The sequence below is a fragment of the Streptopelia decaocto genome (assembly GCF_964273445.1).
Source record: "Streptopelia decaocto genome assembly, chromosome: 4".
NCBI classification, from domain to species: domain Eukaryota; kingdom Metazoa; phylum Chordata; class Aves; order Columbiformes; family Columbidae; genus Streptopelia; species Streptopelia decaocto.
The window spans coordinates 53,823,532-53,844,496 of NC_138658.1; the positions used below are offsets into that span (position 1 = coordinate 53,823,532).

Sequence of the window (20,965 nt, forward strand, 5' to 3'; positions counted from 1 at the left end):
ATAGAACTGTGATCTGACCTGACAGAGAAAAACTTTAATTGGTCATTGATCTTGTTAAAAAGAGTCCTGACATGAAAGTAATTTAAGAATAGTTGTGGTGAGTTGTGTTTTGTTTTTTCCCTCTCATGCTTGTGTAGTAAATCGGATATGTCTCGACTGCGATTAGCTGCTGGTAGTGCAATAATGAAGCTTGCACAGGAACCCTGTTACCATGAAATAATTACCCCAGAACAGTTCCAGCTCTGTGCACTTGTCATTAATGTAAGTATCCACATTTTAATTGAAGTGACTTTCAATTAATTGAGTTCAGAGTCCTTACATATGAGCTTTTATTGTTGCTGCAAATTTGAGTATTTTCTATTCCTCACTGCAGCTTTCAGAAGAGTTCTTGAAATTTCAAATATTTATTGTGCTACACACATTGACATTTTTTAAATGTTTCCTCATAATTCTACCTTGAATTTTATTTATTTATTTATTTTAAAAACCAAGGTTTTTATGGTTGTACTCTTATGTTGCTATAGGATGAGTGCTACCAAGTGAGGCAGATATTTGCCCAGAAACTGCATAAGGCACTTGTGAAATTACTGCTCCCTTTGGAATATATGGCAATCTTCGCTTTGTGTGCCAAAGACCCTGTGAAAGAGAGAAGAGCACATGCCAGACAGTGCTTGCTCAAAAACATCAGTATACGGAGAGAATATATTAAACAGAATCCTATGGCTAACGGTTAGTATTTTGGTTAAATTGTTCAGAATATAATAGTCAAATATTAAAATGGAAGGAGTAATCATTAAAATTTAAGTAAATTGTTTTTGTAAAGAAAGGCTGGATAAGTTTTTTTCCTTATCTTTTTAGCAGATACATTCAAATCTAAATTTACTTAGTTTAGCATAAAGTACTTCTCTGTACATTGCTGAGAATTTTGTATGTAAACTACAGTGCTGTTATTGTGGGAGTTGTTTTGCTCAAAAAATGAAGTTCTGTTTTCTGGTATTTTAGGCTTTATGACTTTCTTCCTGAAGTAAGACCAAGCAGTTTTGTACTAGTAAAACTCATTCATTTCTTTTTAATGATGCATTAAAAGTAAGATCCGTAGGAAGAAAATGCAAGTCGAAATTTACTTTGAAAAAGTGTTTCTTGTGATATGTGTGTGTGTAATAAAGAGGTTATTCGTTATTTCTTTTTGTTACTGTAGAAAAATTGCTGTCCTTGCTGCCTGAATACGTGGTACCATATATGATTCACTTGCTGGCGCATGATCCAGATTTCACAAAACCTCAGGATGTTGATCAGCTTCGTGATGTCAAAGAGTAAGTGTCAAAGGATTCTATAATTGTTATGCTGAGAATTTTTCTGTGCTTGGAAAAAACTGATTAGGAAGAGTAACTCCTTATTTTGCAAAACAGCAGTCTTGGAAACGCGTAACACTTTAACCAAGGGAAGAAGGCATTAATAACTGCCTAGCGGCATATTCTGAAAGCCCAAGTGGTAGCCTGTAGATCACACCGTAGTATACCAAATTAATGAGTTGTTTAAGCTTCTTTTGAAGTATTGTAATGATTTTAGATGATCTTATTTGTGCCTAAATTATTTTATTTCCCAACACATTAAGGAGATGCCCAGTAATTTCAGTTCAAATATTAATATTTTGGAACTTATAAAATATAGAGCTCGTCCAAGAATTGAAAATATAATGCCACTAGTGCAGGGTCAGAGTCCTGTTTCTCTAGAAACTCTTTTGTTTTTTTCTTTCCTATGGAAACCTACTAGAATTCATGCTAAGTTTGCTGCTGACTTATCGTTTGCACTGTACGTCTGCAGTGCAGCCTTAGTGCTTCTTAATGTATTCAGCAGAGAAGCCTGTCATACAGAAGCTTGCTCTCTTCTATTTCCAGTTTGAGACCTCCTGGTGTGCCTTAAATAAACTTCCACACCTAAGTATAGCTTTTGTATTTGTCTTGTAATTAATTTTTTAAAATACCTACGTTTTAGCACTTCTTAAAAATAGCTAAAGCATCCCTTCTGCAACTTTAGTTTTAGTGTTTCATGTTTTTCTTGTATTTATTTTTGATGGAAGTGTGAGCTATGTTCTTTTGGTATTACAAAGGCATTTATAACCACATACTACAATATACGTCATCAGAAAAGCAGTTCATTCTTGGCACAAACAGACCAGTTCACATCTTAATTCTTTTTGCACCTTCACCTGTGAGAATCCAAGTCTGATTCTTTCTTTAAATGAAAAAAATAATTTGTTTTGTTTTCTGAGTTACTTCACTCACACCTGATCAGAACCCGAAGTCAGTGAAGATTTCTTACCTAATCGTCTAGTCTACTTTCTGTCCCAGGACTACTTGTTCCTGGCAACATCTGAAAGCACTCTCCAGCAAGTACTTTATCCAAAATGCGTGGACCAAGTTCTGATGCGTGGTTGTTAATACTTGCTCTGAGAAGTGCTTTCTAGTGCGCAGAGCCTTTTTGGAAACTGCTTGTATAGTTCTCCTTTGTTGTCAAATTTCCTCCCTCGTGTTTGTCAGAGGCTGGCTGAACTAGCCAGAGAGGGCTGCTCCAAACAAAGAAATACTCTGTACAGGAATTTTGGCAGGAATACTTCTCTGAAGAGTCTCCTGAGATAAATGCAAAACATTTTTCTCATATAATGTAATACAGTGTTTCTTTAAAGAGTTTTGAGAGCCACAGTGTTGGCTTTGAAGTGTTAACATAGATGCTTGCAATCTTGGAAAAGCAGACTGGCAGTGCATTTTGTAGTTGTCTCTGTAGTTCATCTTGGCTTTATGTGGCCTAAATACAGCCACATAAAGTAAGTACATGCTTAGCAAGTTCCTTAACCATAGTCTGTGATATTTATTCTTATGGAGTTTTTGAAGCTTGTCCTACAGCGGTATGTTTGGGTTTGAGTTTGGCGAGTTTTTTGAGTCAGTGTTTGTTTCTTCTGATTCCATGTTCCAAAAATACTGAAATGGATACAGAGAATGAGCTTACTTTATGTGACTGTGTTCTTCTCAGTGCATATTTTTCTACATGAAATCCCACTTTTGTTCTGGAAAGGTCTTTTTCAGGGTTGATAATGATTTATTTAGTTTTTTGATTTTTTGAGGAAATCAAGCTATTGAAGTTGACACGTGTTAACTGGAATCACCAGGGTAAAATTTGTCCTCAATAGTAATCTTTGGATGGCACAGGGTTTTGGAGATGCTGGGTCAGCGTGGCATTTTATCGGTCCTGTATTAATCTCATTTAAGTACTTGAGAATAGTGAATAGGTAGATGTAAAGGTATCAGATGCATTTGTTTACTTATAGCCTTTGTAGCTCTTGGATGCAAGTCAGAATGTACACGTCTTATTTTATTTGTACACCAGATAACTAAGTATGTATTTTGATGGAGCACAACCCTTGTTTACTTTGAATTTTTGAGATAAATGCTGCTTCATCTCTTGCATTACAATCTTTAATTTGTATCAGTTAAGAAGACTGGGGCTTTTGTGGACAGGGAATTCTGATGTTCAGTCATCCTGTGTTTCTAGTTTTTTATTGACCTCTTTCTGCAAGATAATCTCTCTTCCAGAGTTCTGAATTAAATTAGCTACTGGCGAAGTTTGCATTTCTCAGTCTTTCCCAGCTAAGTGTTATTTTACTATTTTTATGACTGTGGTTGAACCACTGGTCACGTGCAGCTCTGAAGCTTGACAGCGAATGTGGATGAGCTAGTTGTGCCTTGTATCATAATTGAAAAATTCTTAAAACAAGCTTTTAGTCAAAATATATTGGGTTCTCCCTATAAATAAACGAGATTTAAAGAAATAAAACTGTGAAAGCTAATTCCGTTATGCCCATATGTAAGGATTTCTTTTCATTAGCAAGTATCTGACCTGTTCAGTGTTGGATCTCCTCTCCTGTGTGAGTTCGAGTATTAATCCTCATCTTATGGATAACTGCCCAGCAGCAGTAGGATTTGATTAAGCCTGTTCTGAGTGTGGTTACGGTACATCATTGATAGGAATATAGACATAGCTCAAAGCAGTGATTACAGAATTTTATCTAGGTGATGGCAGCACCAGAATTCTTGCTTCTATTCGTATTTGGAAGAGAAGAATATTGATGGGTTGGGCAGCGGTTACAGATATAAGAGAAGCACACTAATTTGGCAGATTTATTCCAAAGAGTACAATTGAGACTGTGTTTTAAAGGTCTAGACTCTATTTATGCCGTCGGATGATAATATCTGTTTATGATATCTTCAAATTGGTTGTGGTTTCTTGAGGAAAAGCTAGTACAGCTGTCAAAAATTTTTAAGACATTGCTATGTGTGGGACCTGCAGTATACAAGCTGGAATATAATTGCTTGTGGTTTTATGGCATTTTAGGTGTCTGTGGTTCATGCTTGAAGTTTTAATGACAAAGAATGAAAACAACAGCCATGCATTCATGAAAAAAATGGCAGAAAACATCAAACTTACCCGAGATGCTCAGTCTCCTGATGAACCAAAGGCAAATGAAGTAAGAAATGCAGTTCAGATAAGTGTTGGGTGATGGGCAGAGGATTGCACAAGTAGTTGATGAACAGGATTTGCAGGAAATCTGAAAGCACTAGCTCAGATATTTTTATGGTCTATTATAGAGAGAGTGTTAATTGCGAGCATTGTCTGTATGTTGCCAATCTCATTCTTTCAGAACCTTGCTGACCTTATCCAGCACACAGTGCCTAATGAAGTTAATAGGCAAAATTTGTTAACTATTCCTGTTACTGCCTGCCTGCCTTATTTTAACTTCTACTGCCTAATTTCCCAACATACATATCTTCTTCTTTTGGGTAATACTGTACTATGTAGCTACTGTTAAGCCTGTTAGTTTCTAGCAGAGATGAGAATCCATCTATGGTGATTTGACTGAATAGGAGTTTCTATTGTACAGCATAAGCATGTAAAGTATTATTAGTTTCTGTTAAATAGTATCATATGAAAAAAGGGACTACTGTGTGTGTTTGAAAAGCCAACAGTACGGTTAATGATGTCATTACAAAATACGTCTTCAATAGTGGTTATTTTAACACATAAACTTTTAAAAAAACTACATTCACTATACACTGTAGAAACAGTAATTCCTAAAGCATACTTTTCTTTTTTCTTCAGAAACTTTATACGGTATGTGATGTAGCACTATGTGTAATCAACAGCAAAAGTGCTTTGTGCAATGCAGATTCACCGAAGGACCCTGTACTGCCAACCAAATTTTTTACACAACCTGAGAAGGTACATTTATTAATTTAATTTCCAAAGTAATAAGGGGAAATACTTTGATTTTATAATTGAGAGCTGGTTATCTCCGTAACACAATATCATGAGTGGGAAAATGCATCTATTTTATCCTCACAAATTACATTTTTTAACATCGGCTATATGCTATGTTATTTGTCTTATGAATGTGTGCCAGAAATGTTTGTAACCAGGTGAGAGCTAATTAGAATAAATATTGATATGTTAGTCTGTTTTGCTAGATCTTCTCATTAAAGTGTTTTACAAGGCCATCTGAATATATGAAAATATATGTGTAGTCTGACTGTGTAACTGAATTACAGTGCAAAGCAGACCAAAAAAAAAGTGAGAACATTTTTTATATTATCCGTGGTATGTTTATATCTGTCAGTAGCTGTTCGGCTGTTTTGCTTGTTGTACCAGTTTGTCCCCTTAATTGACTGGTAGTCGTCTTAGTGAGCACAGCTCTACTGTCAGCAGCAGCACCCGCTGTTCTTTAAGGGGAATACTTCTGAAAAGTGTAAGTGGAACTAAAGTAATTCTCTGGACTAGACCTGATATTTTTATTGTACTGAAGAACATATTTCACGTTTTTTCAGTGTCTTACGCTGTTAAATAGCAGCCTTTCCAGAGTCTGTTAAAGCAAAATCTAGTTTCCTTTTTTAATTGTGAAATGGCAGGTGCCGTGGTGACAGGGAGCTGGTGTCTGTGATAGCGTCCCGCATTCAGATTTAGTGTTTTGCTCTGTGTAAACTGTACTCAGAGTGACAAAGGCAGCAGTTTTCAACTTTAGAGAACACGGCATCTCTTTTCCTCTTTGGACTTCCCATTAAAAATATGTAAGTGAAAAAATAGGAACGGCAGTTCTGCTTCATTTCAAACAATTCATGTCATTCAAGAAGAAAAAATGCTAATCCCAACTTCAAGTATGGCATACTGTCGTTCAGCAATGCTCCCTACAAATCTCCTCTAAAATACTAGTTTGACCTATCTTTATTAGACTGACGATTTGTGAGCAGGTTGCGTGGTGCGAAATATCTGTAGCACTTGATAGTAGCATCTAATTTGGTGTATATATAAAGAATAAAACAGCAAGATTGAAAGATCAAACACAAACTGATTTTTATTTCATTTTTTGTACAGGATTTCTGCAATGACAGGAATTACATTTCAGAAGAGATAAGGGTTCTTCTTTTGACAGGAAAGGTACTGCATTTTGACAAGTTAAAATTCTTCTAATGTTTCTTGAGATTTTTTTAAATGTCCTGGTCTGCTGTAGTTTAAAAATTGTATCAAGACTTTGTGTACAATAATAAGTGATTCTTCTATTTGATGGCATAAATAATGCCTTTAACGTACTACCTGGTGAGTACACAACACCATGAGTGTTACCTGTGCACTGAGGCTTAGGTTCTTGATTAACTACAGATTTACACATGACCACAGGTTTTTCCATTACTCAGATGTGTGTGGCATAAAGTTAGGATGCAGATACTGAATTGTGATACCACCAGTGTTGGAGGTCTTAAATTTTCATCTTAATATCTTTAAGATAGCTGTTAACGATGTTAAAATCAAATGCAAATGTCTACACCCTTTTGAATCTCTCATTTATTTCAGACATAATTTGGCTGATAGCTTCACGGGGGAGAGAAAATACCAAGTCTTTTGGTTCGGGGGGAGGAACATACAAAAAAAAAACCAACCCGTTTTTATACCTTTTAATATCAGCTGTTCTTCTTTGGGATTCTGAACCTGTCCTTCCTAGGTTCTGGTTAAATTACGTAGGAATGCTTTTTTGTCTAACTCAATAAATTAGCAGGTTGATTGTTAGGGGTTTTTTTTGAGCTTACTGAAAGAATGCTGACTGTCCCGTAAAATATAAAAATCCTGAGAACAGTATAAATCATGGTTTTTATATACATTTCATGTTAATTTTCATGTTTTGTGTTCCATGAACTGTTACTGCATTAGTTTATAAGGTCTTCCATTAGAGCAGAACTTTGTGGTAAATGATCCCTCTGTAAATAGCCATATCATTTAAAATTGCTTTTCTCACACTGATCTTGCATTTATACAAAAAGTTTCCCCTGTCAGACTTCACGCGGGTGAGGTTTGCGCAGCTGGCAGAATCCTGCCTCTCCTTGCTCTGTGTCCATGCTGTGAGCCCAGCTGAGGTGCTGCTGGGAGCGGGGCTGGGGTTACCTCAGGAAGGGAGCAGGCTGAGAACCCACCACCTGCTTTAGCAGCAGCCAGTACCGGCCTCGTGCTTTAAATATCCTCAGAAGGGGAGGTATCTCTCTACTGCTGTGGTTGTTTCACCTTTGACAATATTCAAATATAATGAATGAAGCATTTGAAGCAAGTTTGATTTGCTGTGTAAACTTGCTACATTTCTCTTCTGATAAGGCACTCAGCAATGCAGACTAAAACTATGTCCTCAATTAAAAAATATTACTGGTGTAAGACAAGCCTCTCTCATGCAGATTTGAGGGGGAGGGATGTCCCATACCAAGCTAGTAATATTGAGGTAATTTTCAATGTTCTGGGAAAATAGACATTTATTCCATGCTCTAATAGAGTGCACAAACATTGGATTCTTTTTCTGTCTACTTCCATTTTGGAAAACATGGATGTATAAGGATGTCCCGCTGCCTCAGACCAGTGGTCCTTTTTGGCTGTTGGGCTGAAACAGCGTGATTAGGGAGAGCATGCAAGCCTTGCCACTTTCTACAGTGTGTTCCCCCTCATACTCCTCCAGCATTCAGAATTTTTATAATGGGATGTTAGACTGTGTGCCTGCTGATGTTGCTGATGTCCCAAATCCGTCAGCTCAGCGTTGAACCTCCAGGTGCTCTGCCTTCACAACTCCTTGTGGCACGAGGTGCCAGCAATTCGCAACCTATGGGTTGTGCAGAAGCACTTTCTCTTCTCCCTTAAACGTTTTCTCCTATTAATTGCACCAAATCCTTCCTACTTTTCATAAAATACTCCATAAATAGATCAAATAAAACATTACCAGAACAATATATTTAAGTAAATGTTGTGCAGTATTAGCGCTGGGATGATGCAGCTACTGAACATGTGCTCAGTAACAAGCTGTTTCTACAGGAAACATTGCTTTTTTTTGCTAGCCAAATGTTTTCCAGCATCTGTGGTATCTCTCTCCTTCCTGCTCCCTCATAACTTCAGCACATGGGAATTAATTTTTCTTATGAGAATGTCTTAATAAATTAGCCTGGTCTCTGAGGAAATGTAAAATTAATGAAGAATGTGACATGCCAGTTCTGAAAACTTCCTTGACTTCTCTCCAGAGACAAAATAAACTTCTTCCTGCCTACCTAGCATGACCAAGTCAGGCAAAGGACAGCAGCAAAATCTAAAATATCATTACTGTGTTGGAGAACTCCAGAATAGACACATGGTGTTAAATATTTTTACATTGGTTTTCTGTATAGTAAAAGCGTATACTTTTTCTGCTGTCTTAGTGAACCCAATTCTGCATTACGTTTTGGAAAGCCTTCCCCAGAGGTGCTTTGCTTTGGAAATACAGGATGTTGACACACCTTTTTGGTCCTCTAATATTATCTAACGTTCTGGGTTTCATTGGGACTTCTCTACCTGCTACCCCTTCGAAGACAGTTGGTGAAGTGCTGTCAAACGACAAGAAATAAAAGTAGGATAGACAGTGTTTTCTAATTAAAGATGAGGTCTGTGGCTCTGAAATGATGGCACTGTGATTGAGACTGTTAACCCAGAAAAAGTATTTGAAAATACTGAAGGAAATATTTTAAGGATTAAATATGTATCTGAAGTTTCCATTTCTAAGATTAAACCTTTCTTTTTAGCCAAAACCAACTGGTGTATTAGGTACAGTAAACAAACCGTTATCTGCAACTGGAAGGAGACCGTGTATTAGAACTGCAGGCTCAGAGACTGGCAGCAGCATCAGTGTGAACTCTGAGCTCAGCTCTTCTGCAGGAAACAGATCAAGGTACAGGAATTTGAAATTTCTTTCATCAGCTCTTTTTACTTCATGTTCTCCAGTGTGTTTATATGTTTTAGAACAGGAGATGATTTGGTGTGTGTGCTTATGTGTTTGGAGAATGTCTTTGTTTTGTCCAGTTTAAAAAAAAAATAATAGTTCTCTATAGGTAAAAATCTCCATCTTTGCTTTTTGTTTGGGGTTCTTCTAGTAGACAAAAACTGAGTACGGTGTTTAGGTGTGGTACACCTGTAATAACATATAATACAACAGAAGGGACACTATACTGTCTGAAATTTTGGGTGTTAATATTCATAACATTTTACATCTGAAAATATATGAAGAGACCAGCCATAATTATACTAAACAGATTTTGCAACTTGCACGTTTTTGATGTAAAAATTAGGATTAGTCATGACTAGTAACAAGAAACATTTTTGATGTAAATGAATTATTCTGACCTATTTAAGATTAACACAATTAAAATGAGCTTGTTGAAGAGGACCAGGATCTCAGTGGAAAGATGCAACATATGATTGTAGTATTTGGTCTGTCTTCTAATAAGTGTTATTTTTATGTGGATCCAGAGTTTTAAAATTTGTCATAAATCTGGAGAACCAGTTTTCACTTTCAGATTTTAAGATTGTTTTATTTGTTTTGGAATTATTAAGGTAAAGGGTTGAAGAAAGCAGAGAAAGGTAAGGGGTTAAAGAAAGTAGAGAAAATCAGTTCTGGTTGCTACATTTTATAAGGCCAAAATGAAGTATAGCTCAGTTCAGAATCTGTTCTGTTAGTGTGTGTGATATATGCTGTGATATCTTGATTATTTTTTTAACTACTTTGTTTTTGGAGCTATTGTGTGTTTGTGTAAATTAACTGGACGTTTGAATGTTGCTGGTTTTCATTTATCTTCACTACCTTTGCCAGTATCGACTTTTTCTATCTGAAAAAGAATACGGCCTCGTTTAGAGCACTGGACTTAAGTTTGCAAAAAGAACTATATGCCATTGTGTCTCTGATAAGGAATTTGGCTCAGTGACTAGCCAGTCCCTTTCAGACCTTTCCTAGTTCTGGGAGAGAAAATATAAGTGTAGACTCAAGAAAATTCAACTCTTTTTAAAGTAATTTAGCCTGTCTGCATTGATTTATATCTATTTACTTATTTAAATAATTGCAAGCATTTTTCTTCATTTGTTTTGTGTATTTTGGCTTTGTTTTGTCTCCAATTATGCTACCAGGGAACAAAGTTCAGATATATCAGAAACTGGGGTCAGTGAAAATGAAGAAAATCCTGTGAGGATTATTTCAGTCACACCAGCAAAGACAGAACCTGTGAAAAACAAGGTATGTCTGGAGATTTTATGGACTGTCTCTACAATTAGCTTGGCATTGGGGGTTTATTCCGTGCACACCACTGCACGTGGTCTCCAAGGAACTGGTAATGTCTGATTTCATTTCATGTAGTTATATCACTTCCCTACTCCAATAGAAGAGCCCTTATTTTCAAAACTATTTATTTTATCCGGAGTAATTAATAGAGCTCAAGTGCTCAAAAATAGCACAGACAAATTGGAAGGGACTTCTTTTTTCTAAAATTCCAAAAGATTCCCACCTTTATTCTGTGTTTTTCAGTGTAAATAACAGTAAGGCTGTGATTGAGAGTGATGGTTGACACCTGTAGCTTTAACTGAAGATATTGCCAGGAAAATTTCAAGTGCTCCTTTGGCATGAAATCACCATGTAACTTTTGGATGGTGTCACAAATAAATATTATTTAAACTCTGAGGAATTCTAATGCTTTTCCCACCTTCTATTGGAGAGAGAAGATCATGCTTAAATCATAATGATTTCTTAACTTATAACATGTACAGTTGCAAGAAGTTTAACCAAGGTAAAGGCGAAGTCCTGCACCTGGGGTAGCTTAAACCCAGGCAGCAGAGCAACAGGTGGGATCTGCCTGGCTGAGGGTGTAGGTTGGCTGAGAAGGACCTGGGGACCATCGCAGGGGACAAGCAGCACAGTGTGGGTTGGCGGCGTGCCTTGAGCAGTGAGGGCAGCCAGGGTCCTGGGCTGCACCAGCAAGAGCACAGCCAGCAGATCGAGGAATGGGATTATTCCACCCTCTGTGGCATTCATTCAGCCACGCCTGGAATGCTGTGTCCTCCCCACTTCAGCAGAGACTCCAAAAAACGGGAGAGAACCTTGCAGAGGGGCCACCAAGATGAGAAAGGCTTAGAGAGGTTGTTGTATGAGGAAAGGTCGAAGGTGTTGGGTTTGTTCAGCCTAGAGAAGAGGAGCCTTGGGGGAATCTGATCCGTCTTTCAGTACCTTCAAGGTATTTATGGAGCTGGTGGAGGTACTCTCTTAGTGCTGCATGGCAGCAGGACAAAATGCTACAGGCAGAAGTTGCTTCAGGGGAAATTCCATCTGGGTAGAAGCAAAAAAAAACCCCTCGACACTGTGAGGAATATTAAATACTGGAATAGGTTGCCCAGAAAAGTGGGGGAATGTTGTGGCTCACAGCTTGGCTTGTCGAGGGCCCTGGATAATTGAGGCCCTGCTTTCAACAGAAGGTTTGACCAGAGCTGATTCTAAAAGCAAAACAGATTTTTTTTTTTTTTTTTTTTAACGATGTAGGGATACATGCTGGTTTATGCTGTACACGTTTTAAGAAGTTATATATCTACTCAGTCTCTTTGTGATTGGATGAAATGAAAGTCATAAGCAGGTGTTTTGGGTTTGTATCATCTCATAGAAGAATTCAGATTTTAAAAAAAATCTTTTAAAATAAAATCCATGTGATATTCACATCCATGAGCTAATGAAGAAGAAAAAAAGTCTCCCAAATTTCAAGATACGCTAGTTCCTTTTTTCTTCTTTTTCCCCAAAATAGGGTTCTTTGGAAAAGTCAGAGCAGTTAGGCGAAGCATTTATGAAATAAATCTTAAAAAAATGCTTTCTAGGTTCTTGAAACCTGTCTTAGGTTGAAGTTTTCAAGGAGCAGTTAACTTCTGAATCACAGGTGTAAATGGCTCCTATGGCTGCTAGAACAGTAATAAAGATTACAGAGACCCCATGACTTAGTTAAACAGTCAAGAAATAACAGTAGAACATTTAACAAAATAGTCCTTGGTTCAGATGCAGCGCTTGTAATAGTGAGTGACCTTGATTGCGGTGCTGGAACTTGCGAAGTCATCCCGGCCATGCTTCTGCAGTGCCCTTTTCTCTGCTGCTCCGCCTCGCTGCTTCGGAAGCCGGCATTCAAATGAAGGTCCAGCATCCAGGTGCTCCCTCTTGGTTCCCACAGGGATGCTTTTCTGTGCAGAGACCGGCATTGTCACCATGTCACCATCCTTTCTGTTTCACATACACAGGCACCACTTTGTGAAACGCAATGACTTCCATTGCTTTCTTCAGTGGAATCAGACAAACATGCACATAGGCCATACCTATTTAGACAAAGACTTACCAAAGGCTGCAAGATTCATTTGTGACTAGGTCTTACTCCCTTTATTCCCAGCAAGCCTTGTTTATTTTTTTCCTTTCACTGGCATTTAGGGTTGTAGTAATCTGCACTTGTACTGAAGGTTGACCTCAAAATTTGCGTATGTTGAAGTAAATGTAATTTGCTGTACCAGAATCGGTACTCTTGCTCCTCAGTTCTCCCCTATTGGTTGGCAGAGAGGCAGTAAAGGAGCTTGCCCAGAAGAACCATCAGGAGAAGAGCTGAGATTATTAATCTTACTCTGATCTCACTTTCAAGCAACTGCAAGATAGATTGAGTGCACATACTAACATTGCACACAGTGTAGAAAATCTTTTTGCAAGGTTAATGTCAGAAATCCCGTTTGGTAAAACCTTTTACTAGGTCTAAGCCCATGTGATGTGGAGGCTCTTAGGGACATGGTTTAGTGCTAGATTTAGGTTATGGTTGGACTCAATGATCTTAAGGGCCTCTTCCAACCAAAATGATTACATGATTCAGTGATTATAACAATGCTTACTTTCTGTTTTATAAACTGATGTTTCCGTTGGAGGGAGGTAACAATTTGAGTTTACCTTTGGGAATCCTTCCTTTGTTCACATCAATGTTTTTTATTTTCCAGGAGATTAATTCTGATCAGGCGACACAAGGAAACAGCACTGAACGTGGGAAAAAAAGAACAGCAACGGCATCTGGAACTGAAAATATTCATCAAAAACCAGAAGAAAAAAATGCAGATGAAACAGGACCATCACTAGCAGCAAAAACCAGGAGAGGGCGAACATCCAAACCTGAACCTCAGGGCACCTCTGCAAAAAATGAGGAATCTAATAAACCACCTGTCAGGGGAAGGAAAAGGGCAGCAGTCAGTCAAGAAAGTCCAGGGAGTTTGGAGGCAGGTAACGCCAAAGCACCAAAACAGCAAGACACAGCAAAAAAGCCAGCAGCAGCACAGAGACAAATCGATCTACAAAGGTAAAAATAAACCAATGAAATACATGGGTGGGGTGGGCCTTTCCTGTCTCGAGTCAGACCCCGAATTTGCCATTATAGCAGATCTAACCTGTGTTAAAGGGCACAACTAAACCACAATGACTTATAAACACAATGGTCCAGCGTATCTTGTTTTGTGTTCTGTTTTTCAAAGTAAGTACCAGAGCAGCTGGAATTGGAGAAATGAATTTGTTTGGTGAGAACAGGATAATTTAACCCGTTTTTGCCTGTTGCATCCTGGTTCCCCGTACTAGTGCTGCTCTGTAAAAGAACTGAGAGTTGAGGCTGTTTCATTACCGCCAGGTACACAGGGATTCAAGTGCTGTGCTCTGCTCCAGTTCATTGATAATAACGGCTCGAAAAATTATCATCTTTAATCAACAGAAAAAACTGTAATTCTAGCTGTAATTCTTTCTGATACGTTTGGTCTGTGCTTGTTTAATATTAACAATATTTTAATATATATTTTAAGTAAATGAAAAGCAGAATTTGGAACTATGTAAATTTCAAAACAGCTCATGGATGATAATTTATTTTTCTGTACTGTAGCATTTATGTACATTGATTTGATTTCTAATATAAGCAAACCACAAATGCACATAAACGCTAAGCAATTTGTTTAGCTGAATCTGATACAATAATAATTTTAATGCAAGAGTGTCCAAAGCTGTAGAGCAATAAGGTCAGCAAACCTGTGTGCTGGAAGAAATCACAAATTAATCTAAGAGAGGAAAGAATCATTGGAATTGTTTCTTTCTGGAGATTTTGTAAATTGAAGATCTTGCAGAGAGCCTTGGTCAAAAAGAATTACCCTTTGCTCTCACAGCAAGATTCATACACTAGTACATTGTTCGGTCTCTCAAGAGAGTAATATTTGTGTACTGCCTTGCAATGTTTGTTTAATACATCAAAATTCTTTAAGTCTTCATAACAAATTGCACTACCCATAGCCTTTAATAAACCACCTCTGTTGGACAACTTCTTTAAAATATGTAATACCTCAGTGTTTGTTGGAAAAAATGCCAAACCATTGTTAACGTTTTTCAGAAGCCAGGTGCTTGGAAGTGATGGAGATTCACTGTTGGAGATAGACTCCAGCCCAGAATATTCCCAAAATGCAATGGATCTTTTTAAGGCCTGTGGCAGCAGCCAGGAAGAGACTGAGGAGACAGAGATAGCAGAGGGAGGATTCCTTAAGGTGTAGCAGGCATCTTATATAGGACAACTCGGGGGGCGGCTTATTGTAGCTTATACAGTAAGGAATCAAAGAAATTTGTCTGTCTGTCTTCTAGAAAAATGTGTGTAAAAATAGCTACGTCTGGAAGGGTTTTTGCTTTTAAGTAGACATCTATAAGTTACTGTAAATGCTTGGAAAAACTTTAGAAGTAGTGCTGGTTCTTAAGTAAGGCTATTTTTATAAACCTAGTTAATTAAATACAGTAAATTACAACATGTTAGCATTCTTATTCTCTGATTCCAGCAAAAGCTATAGGTAAATGTATTTCTGCTTATGCTGAAAAAGACATTACTCGGTTATGGAATAATTATTATTATTTAACTTGTGTATTTCCAAGTTTACTAGGAACTTGTGCTATGCAATAAGAAAATTCAATTATATTCAATTAATTATGTAATTATTATGAAGATACAAAATGGAGTTGGAAGAATATAAAAAATAGTGTAAAAGCTAAATTGTAAAGTATGTAGGCAGGAATTTGATTCAAAATCAGTTGTAATTTCCATGTCCTTAACTTTTCTTTCCTTTTCTGCCCCCAAAAAGGTAAAAAGAAAACTCGCTCCAAAAGGGAGGAAATGAAGGCCAAATAAAGGCATGCTCCAAGCTTCTGCAAAAACTAGGATTCAGAAATTTCCTGTACAAGAACTGAAATTACTTCAAAACACACAGCTTTCAGCTCTGAAACCAGAAGGAAAACTATGCTTCCCTTTCACCTGAAATTAATCCTTCTCAATGGAAATGTAAAGCAGAAACTCTTGAGAGAGAGGCTAAAAGCATCTGTACTTATTTCCCCAGAGACTTTTTTTATGAAAAGTCAATAATTAAGCAAATTGCTTAACACTTGGTTCCAGTTCCTGCATTCTGGAGTTTAAAAGTGTATTTACACCATTAATTTTCATGCTGCATTTTTTTTTAAAGAAAGCCAGAGGAGGTCCTTACACTGACATTGAAAATTCGTGATCCTAGAGCCAGGTATCCCCATGTTTCACAGAAAAAGTAGAAGTCTACTGAATGGATTTTAAACAAGACTAGAGGAAAAAAAGCTCACAAAAAGTTTTTTGCTTTACTTTTGGAGACTGTTTTATGTATAATTCTTTCTGCCTGCCTACTTTTCTGCAAAAATAAGATGTACAGATTTCAGTCCCTGCTATGAAAAGTCATGTGGTGGCAATTTTATAAATGTTGCTTTCTGATTTTTATCAGAGTGGGAAAGTAATCACTTAAAATTATTATTAATTCGCAAGTAGACATTTCATTTTTTAATTTTCCCTCCATTTTAGTTTAATATAATTTGCAATAAGTGTACATATTGATGTTTGTTTTATAAAAACATATATCACTTTTAAGTGTTTTTACTCCTGTGGTTCTGTTGGAATATTCTAAATTTTAAAGGAGTAAAGACAGTCCAGCATTTGATTTTATAATGTTTGCCACCAGATTTTTATTATTGATGTAAAGAAAAAAAAATCAATTTTTAAAAATAGTTGGACTTTGGCAGCTTTGTAAGGAAAGTTGGAAATGTTTAGGATTGCTCTCAATTTTAAGCATTGTGCTGATTGGAAGTAAGTCTGTTTTGCATTTTGTCTTCCTGTCCAGGCTCATTTTTTAATGTTTATTTTAGAAGATTGTTGCATCAATATTATGTTTCCTGGCATTGTTCAGCATAGAAACAGTGTACACTTTTATGTACACATGATCATATTTAAGTTTGTTGCATAAAATAAACGCTTCTAGGTGTCACGTGCCAGTCTTTTTTTTTCTCTCACAGAAAACTACTTGCTGTATCTGTGCATGGACCTTCATCGAAATGTTGCGTTGAGCACAGAAGTTGTGATGCAGACAGTTATCCTGTGTAAAAGAGAAGTGTTCTAGGTGAAGGTACTTGCAGAGTTGTGTGGGAAGAAGGGAAATGTGCAGTCCCTGGATTCGGTGTAGAAGAGCTGGATGCTGTTGCCAGGAGCTGAGGTTTGCTTGGCGCTCCTGGAGCAGACAGGGCACTTCGACTTGCAGGATTTGAAATGCTTTTGATGGATGCTTTTTCCACTTAAATTTGAGAAAAAACTTCTTCTCAGTGAGGGTGACAGACACTGGAACAGGCTGCCCAGGGGGGTTGTGGAGTCTCCTTCTCTGGAGACATTCAAAACCCACCTGGACACATTCCTGTGCGACCTCACCTAGGCGTTCCTGCTCCAGCAGGGGGATTGGACTGGATGATCTTTTGAGGTCCCTTCCAATCCCTAACATACTGTGATACCGTGGAGGGAGGCTGGGAGGATTTTAAAAGCATTTAATTAGACATCCGTCAGGGTTTTCATTTCTAAAAGCTGAAATAAGACAGATTTGCTGATCAAAAATGTAGTTTCTTTTTAGTGCTCTGGTCAAATACTTCCCTCGTGCAAAAGTTACAGTATTTTGGTTTAAGCCATATTTTAAATGTTTTTGTTAGAAGTCTTCCAGTGCTACCTAAAAAAGAATCTCTCTTTTAGAAATTAGCTTTGGCACCTTACGGTGTGCTTCTAACAATGATTTAAAATCTGGATTTGATGAATCTACAAATCTTGACAAATATTCAGAATGGTTTTCCAAAAGCTTTGATTTTTGTGAGGTGGATAATTATGGAGTTTTTTGGTTTTGTCTATGGTTTTCTTTTTTTTTTTTTTTTCCCTTTTGGTTTATGTTGGGTTTTTTTTGGTATGGGTTTGGCTTTTTTGTTTGTTTGTTTGTTTTTTTTTTTGGTCAGTTATTAATCAGTTCAAATGTCAAGTTATTCAAGGTGTCATCACAGAATAATTTAGGTTAGAAGGGTTTTTTGGAGGTTCAGTGCCACACTTAGAGCAGGGGTTGCAATTGTCTTTCAGAAAACAGTATAATTGACTGAGCAAAAATGCAGCATATGAACTCTAGGAAAGGTCCGCTGGTGACCCACTGGTTTCGTATCAGAACTTGCCCCAGGCAAGGCTACACACAGAACTTCTGTCCTTCTCCAAAGTCCCGAGAGCTGCCAGGGTACAGTTTGGAGTTGCCTCTTTGGATAAGAACCACGTCCCCTGAGGCCAGGGCTCCTCACAGCAGCTGCCAGCCAGCACCTGGAACCGTCAGCCTTTGTAACAAACACAGGGAAGTACAGGGGACAACAAATTGTTATGCATACATAATTTATGCATTGCTACTGATGCTTAAGAGTAATCAGTATGAGACTGTGGAATTGGAGGCAAATTATTCCAAAGAAAGAGGTGGGGGTTTTGTACTTGGCCATAGTGGGGTATTAAAATATGTAAGAATTGTAACAAGAAAACTGATGCTTGGTGTTTTTTACTTGTTAATGTGTGATAAAGAATAAAAAGAAGCCTGATAAAACCCATGCCCCTTACCCTGTGTAGGTGCTGAGGTTTCACCTTCAGCTACATAATTAGAGCTAAGTTCTCATCATCTTTAAGCTCCCATCTTCATGAAAGTGTGGCTTTGTTTCTTAGCAGACATACATTTATTTCTGTTTCTGTGTGTCCCCTGATGCCTGGACTGCCCGGCTTTCCCAGCAGTGAGACTGTAAGGCTGTTCTGAGAACATACTTTGTAATCTACTAACCCTCTACTACTCAACAAAATTAAATCTGAATAGTTGTTTTAGACAAAACAATAATGTTTTCTAGAGCAATCTTAAACAGGAAAAATAACATGCATTACAAATCTTTTCTGCACGTGCTGTCAAGCCTTTCAGTTTTAGAACTGATACATTTTAGATAAGGATTTGTTATTTACTTCCAGCCCTTAGATACTTGTTGGACCAGGTTCAACATCAGACTGGCTCTTGAGTTTCAAGTGAACTGAGAGGGCTATCACAGTCCAACTGTCTCTGAAGATCCAAAAAGATGTGGGATCACCAAACATTTACGATACATGGGAAATTGGCTTCTTTAAGAAATCATCTACATGGATCCTAGTTTGCTTGCACGTGTGCTCCGTTTTTATATTTGTCAGCAGTAATAGGTGGGTTAGTGCACGGAAATCAAGTCCCAAACCGGTGCTGAAGGAAATTGCCCGAACCAAAGCAGCTGGGCTGTGAAGTCGGCTTGCCAGCCAGGCTGCAGGTGTGCGGAGCTGATAACCAGCCAGCAGTCACAGGACAGCTGGGCTGGGCCCGAGGAATCGGATCTCTGTGCAGGAACAGGTTGGCGCAGGGAACAGCAACGTGTGAAACACCAATTAGCAAAGTACAGCAGCACTCGATATGTCTCCTGAAGCCTTCCCCTACTTACATTTCTGACGAGGAGGGATTCATCCTGCAATGAGTACCCGAGGTACTCAGATGTTCAGAGGGAAGCTCCAATAGTAAGATAAAATACTCCTGAACTTCAAAGACCAACAGCAGCTTCCATTCCTTAAAGAATTTTTAAGCCCAGCATTTCCTGGATCCATTGGCCTTGGTTCCTGGAAGGCAGCAAACCAGAGCGGACTTCCTCAGGAACAGAACTTGGAAGTCCTGGTACAGAAGCAGAGGTGGCGGCTGACAGCTTCTGCCTTCCCTCCTGCGTGGCCTGGGTCAGGACAGCAGATCCAAAATTCCTTATTCCTTTACTTCTACCACATGAGAGACTGAAGAGGGTGAGCAACCCAGTTTCTCCCTTTGATCTCACACTCTGTGATCTTTTTCCTGAAGGTGGCCAGTCCCACAGCTCCTGTCAGAGATTCCGTAGCACCGAGTCACTGTGGTGACCCACAGGATGATCCTGTTCGCAAACCTGACTCACTAGAATGCTTTGCAGAGTAGCAACATCTCTCATGCAAGGCAAGTTCCTGGCCTTATTTTCTGCAGTCTGAAAGGAAATGAGCAAGTTTTTGGCATTTGCAGCTGCTTGTAAAGAAAGGAGCAGGACCACAGCAAAAGGTCAGTTCAGACTTGTTCCAGTTCGGATAATCTCCCCCTCACTCGGGCTCGAAGAGCTGAAGCAGCAGCCACGCTTACTCCAGGAACTGAACTGAACTTGGTCGGCATCACAAGTGTCTAAAGACCGGTGAGAGTGTTCCTCAGAGCCTTGGTGTCACTCACAGGTGCCTGACACACACTGCATGAAGTCACTGGGATTGCTGCCAGCAGCAGGCAGCGTGCAGTCATCTACCACCGCCCCGAAAGAAGTCCTCCTGCTCACCTGAGGGAAAGACCTTTCTGACCTGCAACGGAACATCTGCTCTGTGTTTCAGCCTAGTGAAAGTCATGACAAACTTCTATCAGGAACTGTCTGACTGTGCAATGGCTGGTGTTGGGACTCAACAGCAGGAAGAGTCAGGACTCATGGTGACCACTTCAACTTTGGCAAGAAATGATTCTGTGACTCTAAGTAGCTGTTCAACTTTGAACCTGGTGGGTTCATCACCAGCTGCAGTGCTAGATCCACAGTCAGCAGAGCTGAGACATCCATGGGCAACAGAGATGGGTGGCACAGCTGAGCCCTGTGTTACTTGATGAGGAGGAACAGCCATCAGGAGACACATCTGCTCTTCAATGGGAGCACAGAGGTTCATCCGAGCTCGTTTGTTACTTGCCGAAGTCATGCAGGCAGCAGAGCCCTGTTGGCAGCGTGTCAGCCGAGGCAAGAAGCACACGAACAATTAACTTTGTGTACACTGAGCGTCCTCCTCCCACGACAAGACTGTTTTTTGAACAGCCACAAGAGCTTGGATGTGTGTTCATAGCGCTGCAAGGCGGGCGTGCGCCAGAACAAGAAATACAGGTTTTGCTGCTTAAGTTCAGGCGTTTCATTCTCCTCTTGTTGCCCTGGAAGCGGAGATCAATGTATGTTGACCCTGCTGCGCCACAGCTTCTGAAGCAAGAGATGGTGGGTGATGATGGCTGAGTTGCTTTAGCGATGGGTCCGATTGCTGTAAAGCAGGTGGGTTATCACTGCATGCTTCAGGCAATCATCTGATTTCTTACCTTGGCATGAAAAAGTTGCAACAGCCAGCGTCTGGCTGGGCAGTCGGCACGTGGTCTG

At 38.8% G+C, this 20,965-nt stretch overlaps 1 protein-coding gene across 2 annotated transcripts in view; it reads left to right on the forward strand.

The window, feature by feature from the left end:
* Positions 1-16,716, forward strand: part of PDS5A (PDS5 cohesin associated factor A) — a 78,786-nt gene extending 62,070 nt beyond the window's left edge. Inside the window, exons 24-34 of one of the 2 annotated variants that reach the window (XM_082050305.1) lie at positions 138-261; positions 525-729; positions 1,199-1,313; positions 4,390-4,522; positions 5,155-5,274; positions 6,421-6,483; positions 9,126-9,271; positions 10,501-10,606; positions 13,369-13,721; positions 14,787-14,937; positions 15,520-16,716. In XM_082050305.1, the coding sequence (XP_081906431.1) occupies positions 138-261; positions 525-729; positions 1,199-1,313; positions 4,390-4,522; positions 5,155-5,274; positions 6,421-6,483; positions 9,126-9,271; positions 10,501-10,606; positions 13,369-13,721; positions 14,787-14,937; positions 15,520-15,555 (1,552 nt within the window). In that variant the 3' untranslated portion in view covers positions 15,556-16,716. The remainder of the gene's footprint in view (positions 1-137; positions 262-524; positions 730-1,198; positions 1,314-4,389; positions 4,523-5,154; positions 5,275-6,420; positions 6,484-9,125; positions 9,272-10,500; positions 10,607-13,368; positions 13,722-14,786; positions 14,938-15,519) is intronic. The other variant, XM_082050306.1, reaches the window with a different exon arrangement.
* Positions 16,717-20,965: the final 4,249 nt, after the last annotated feature.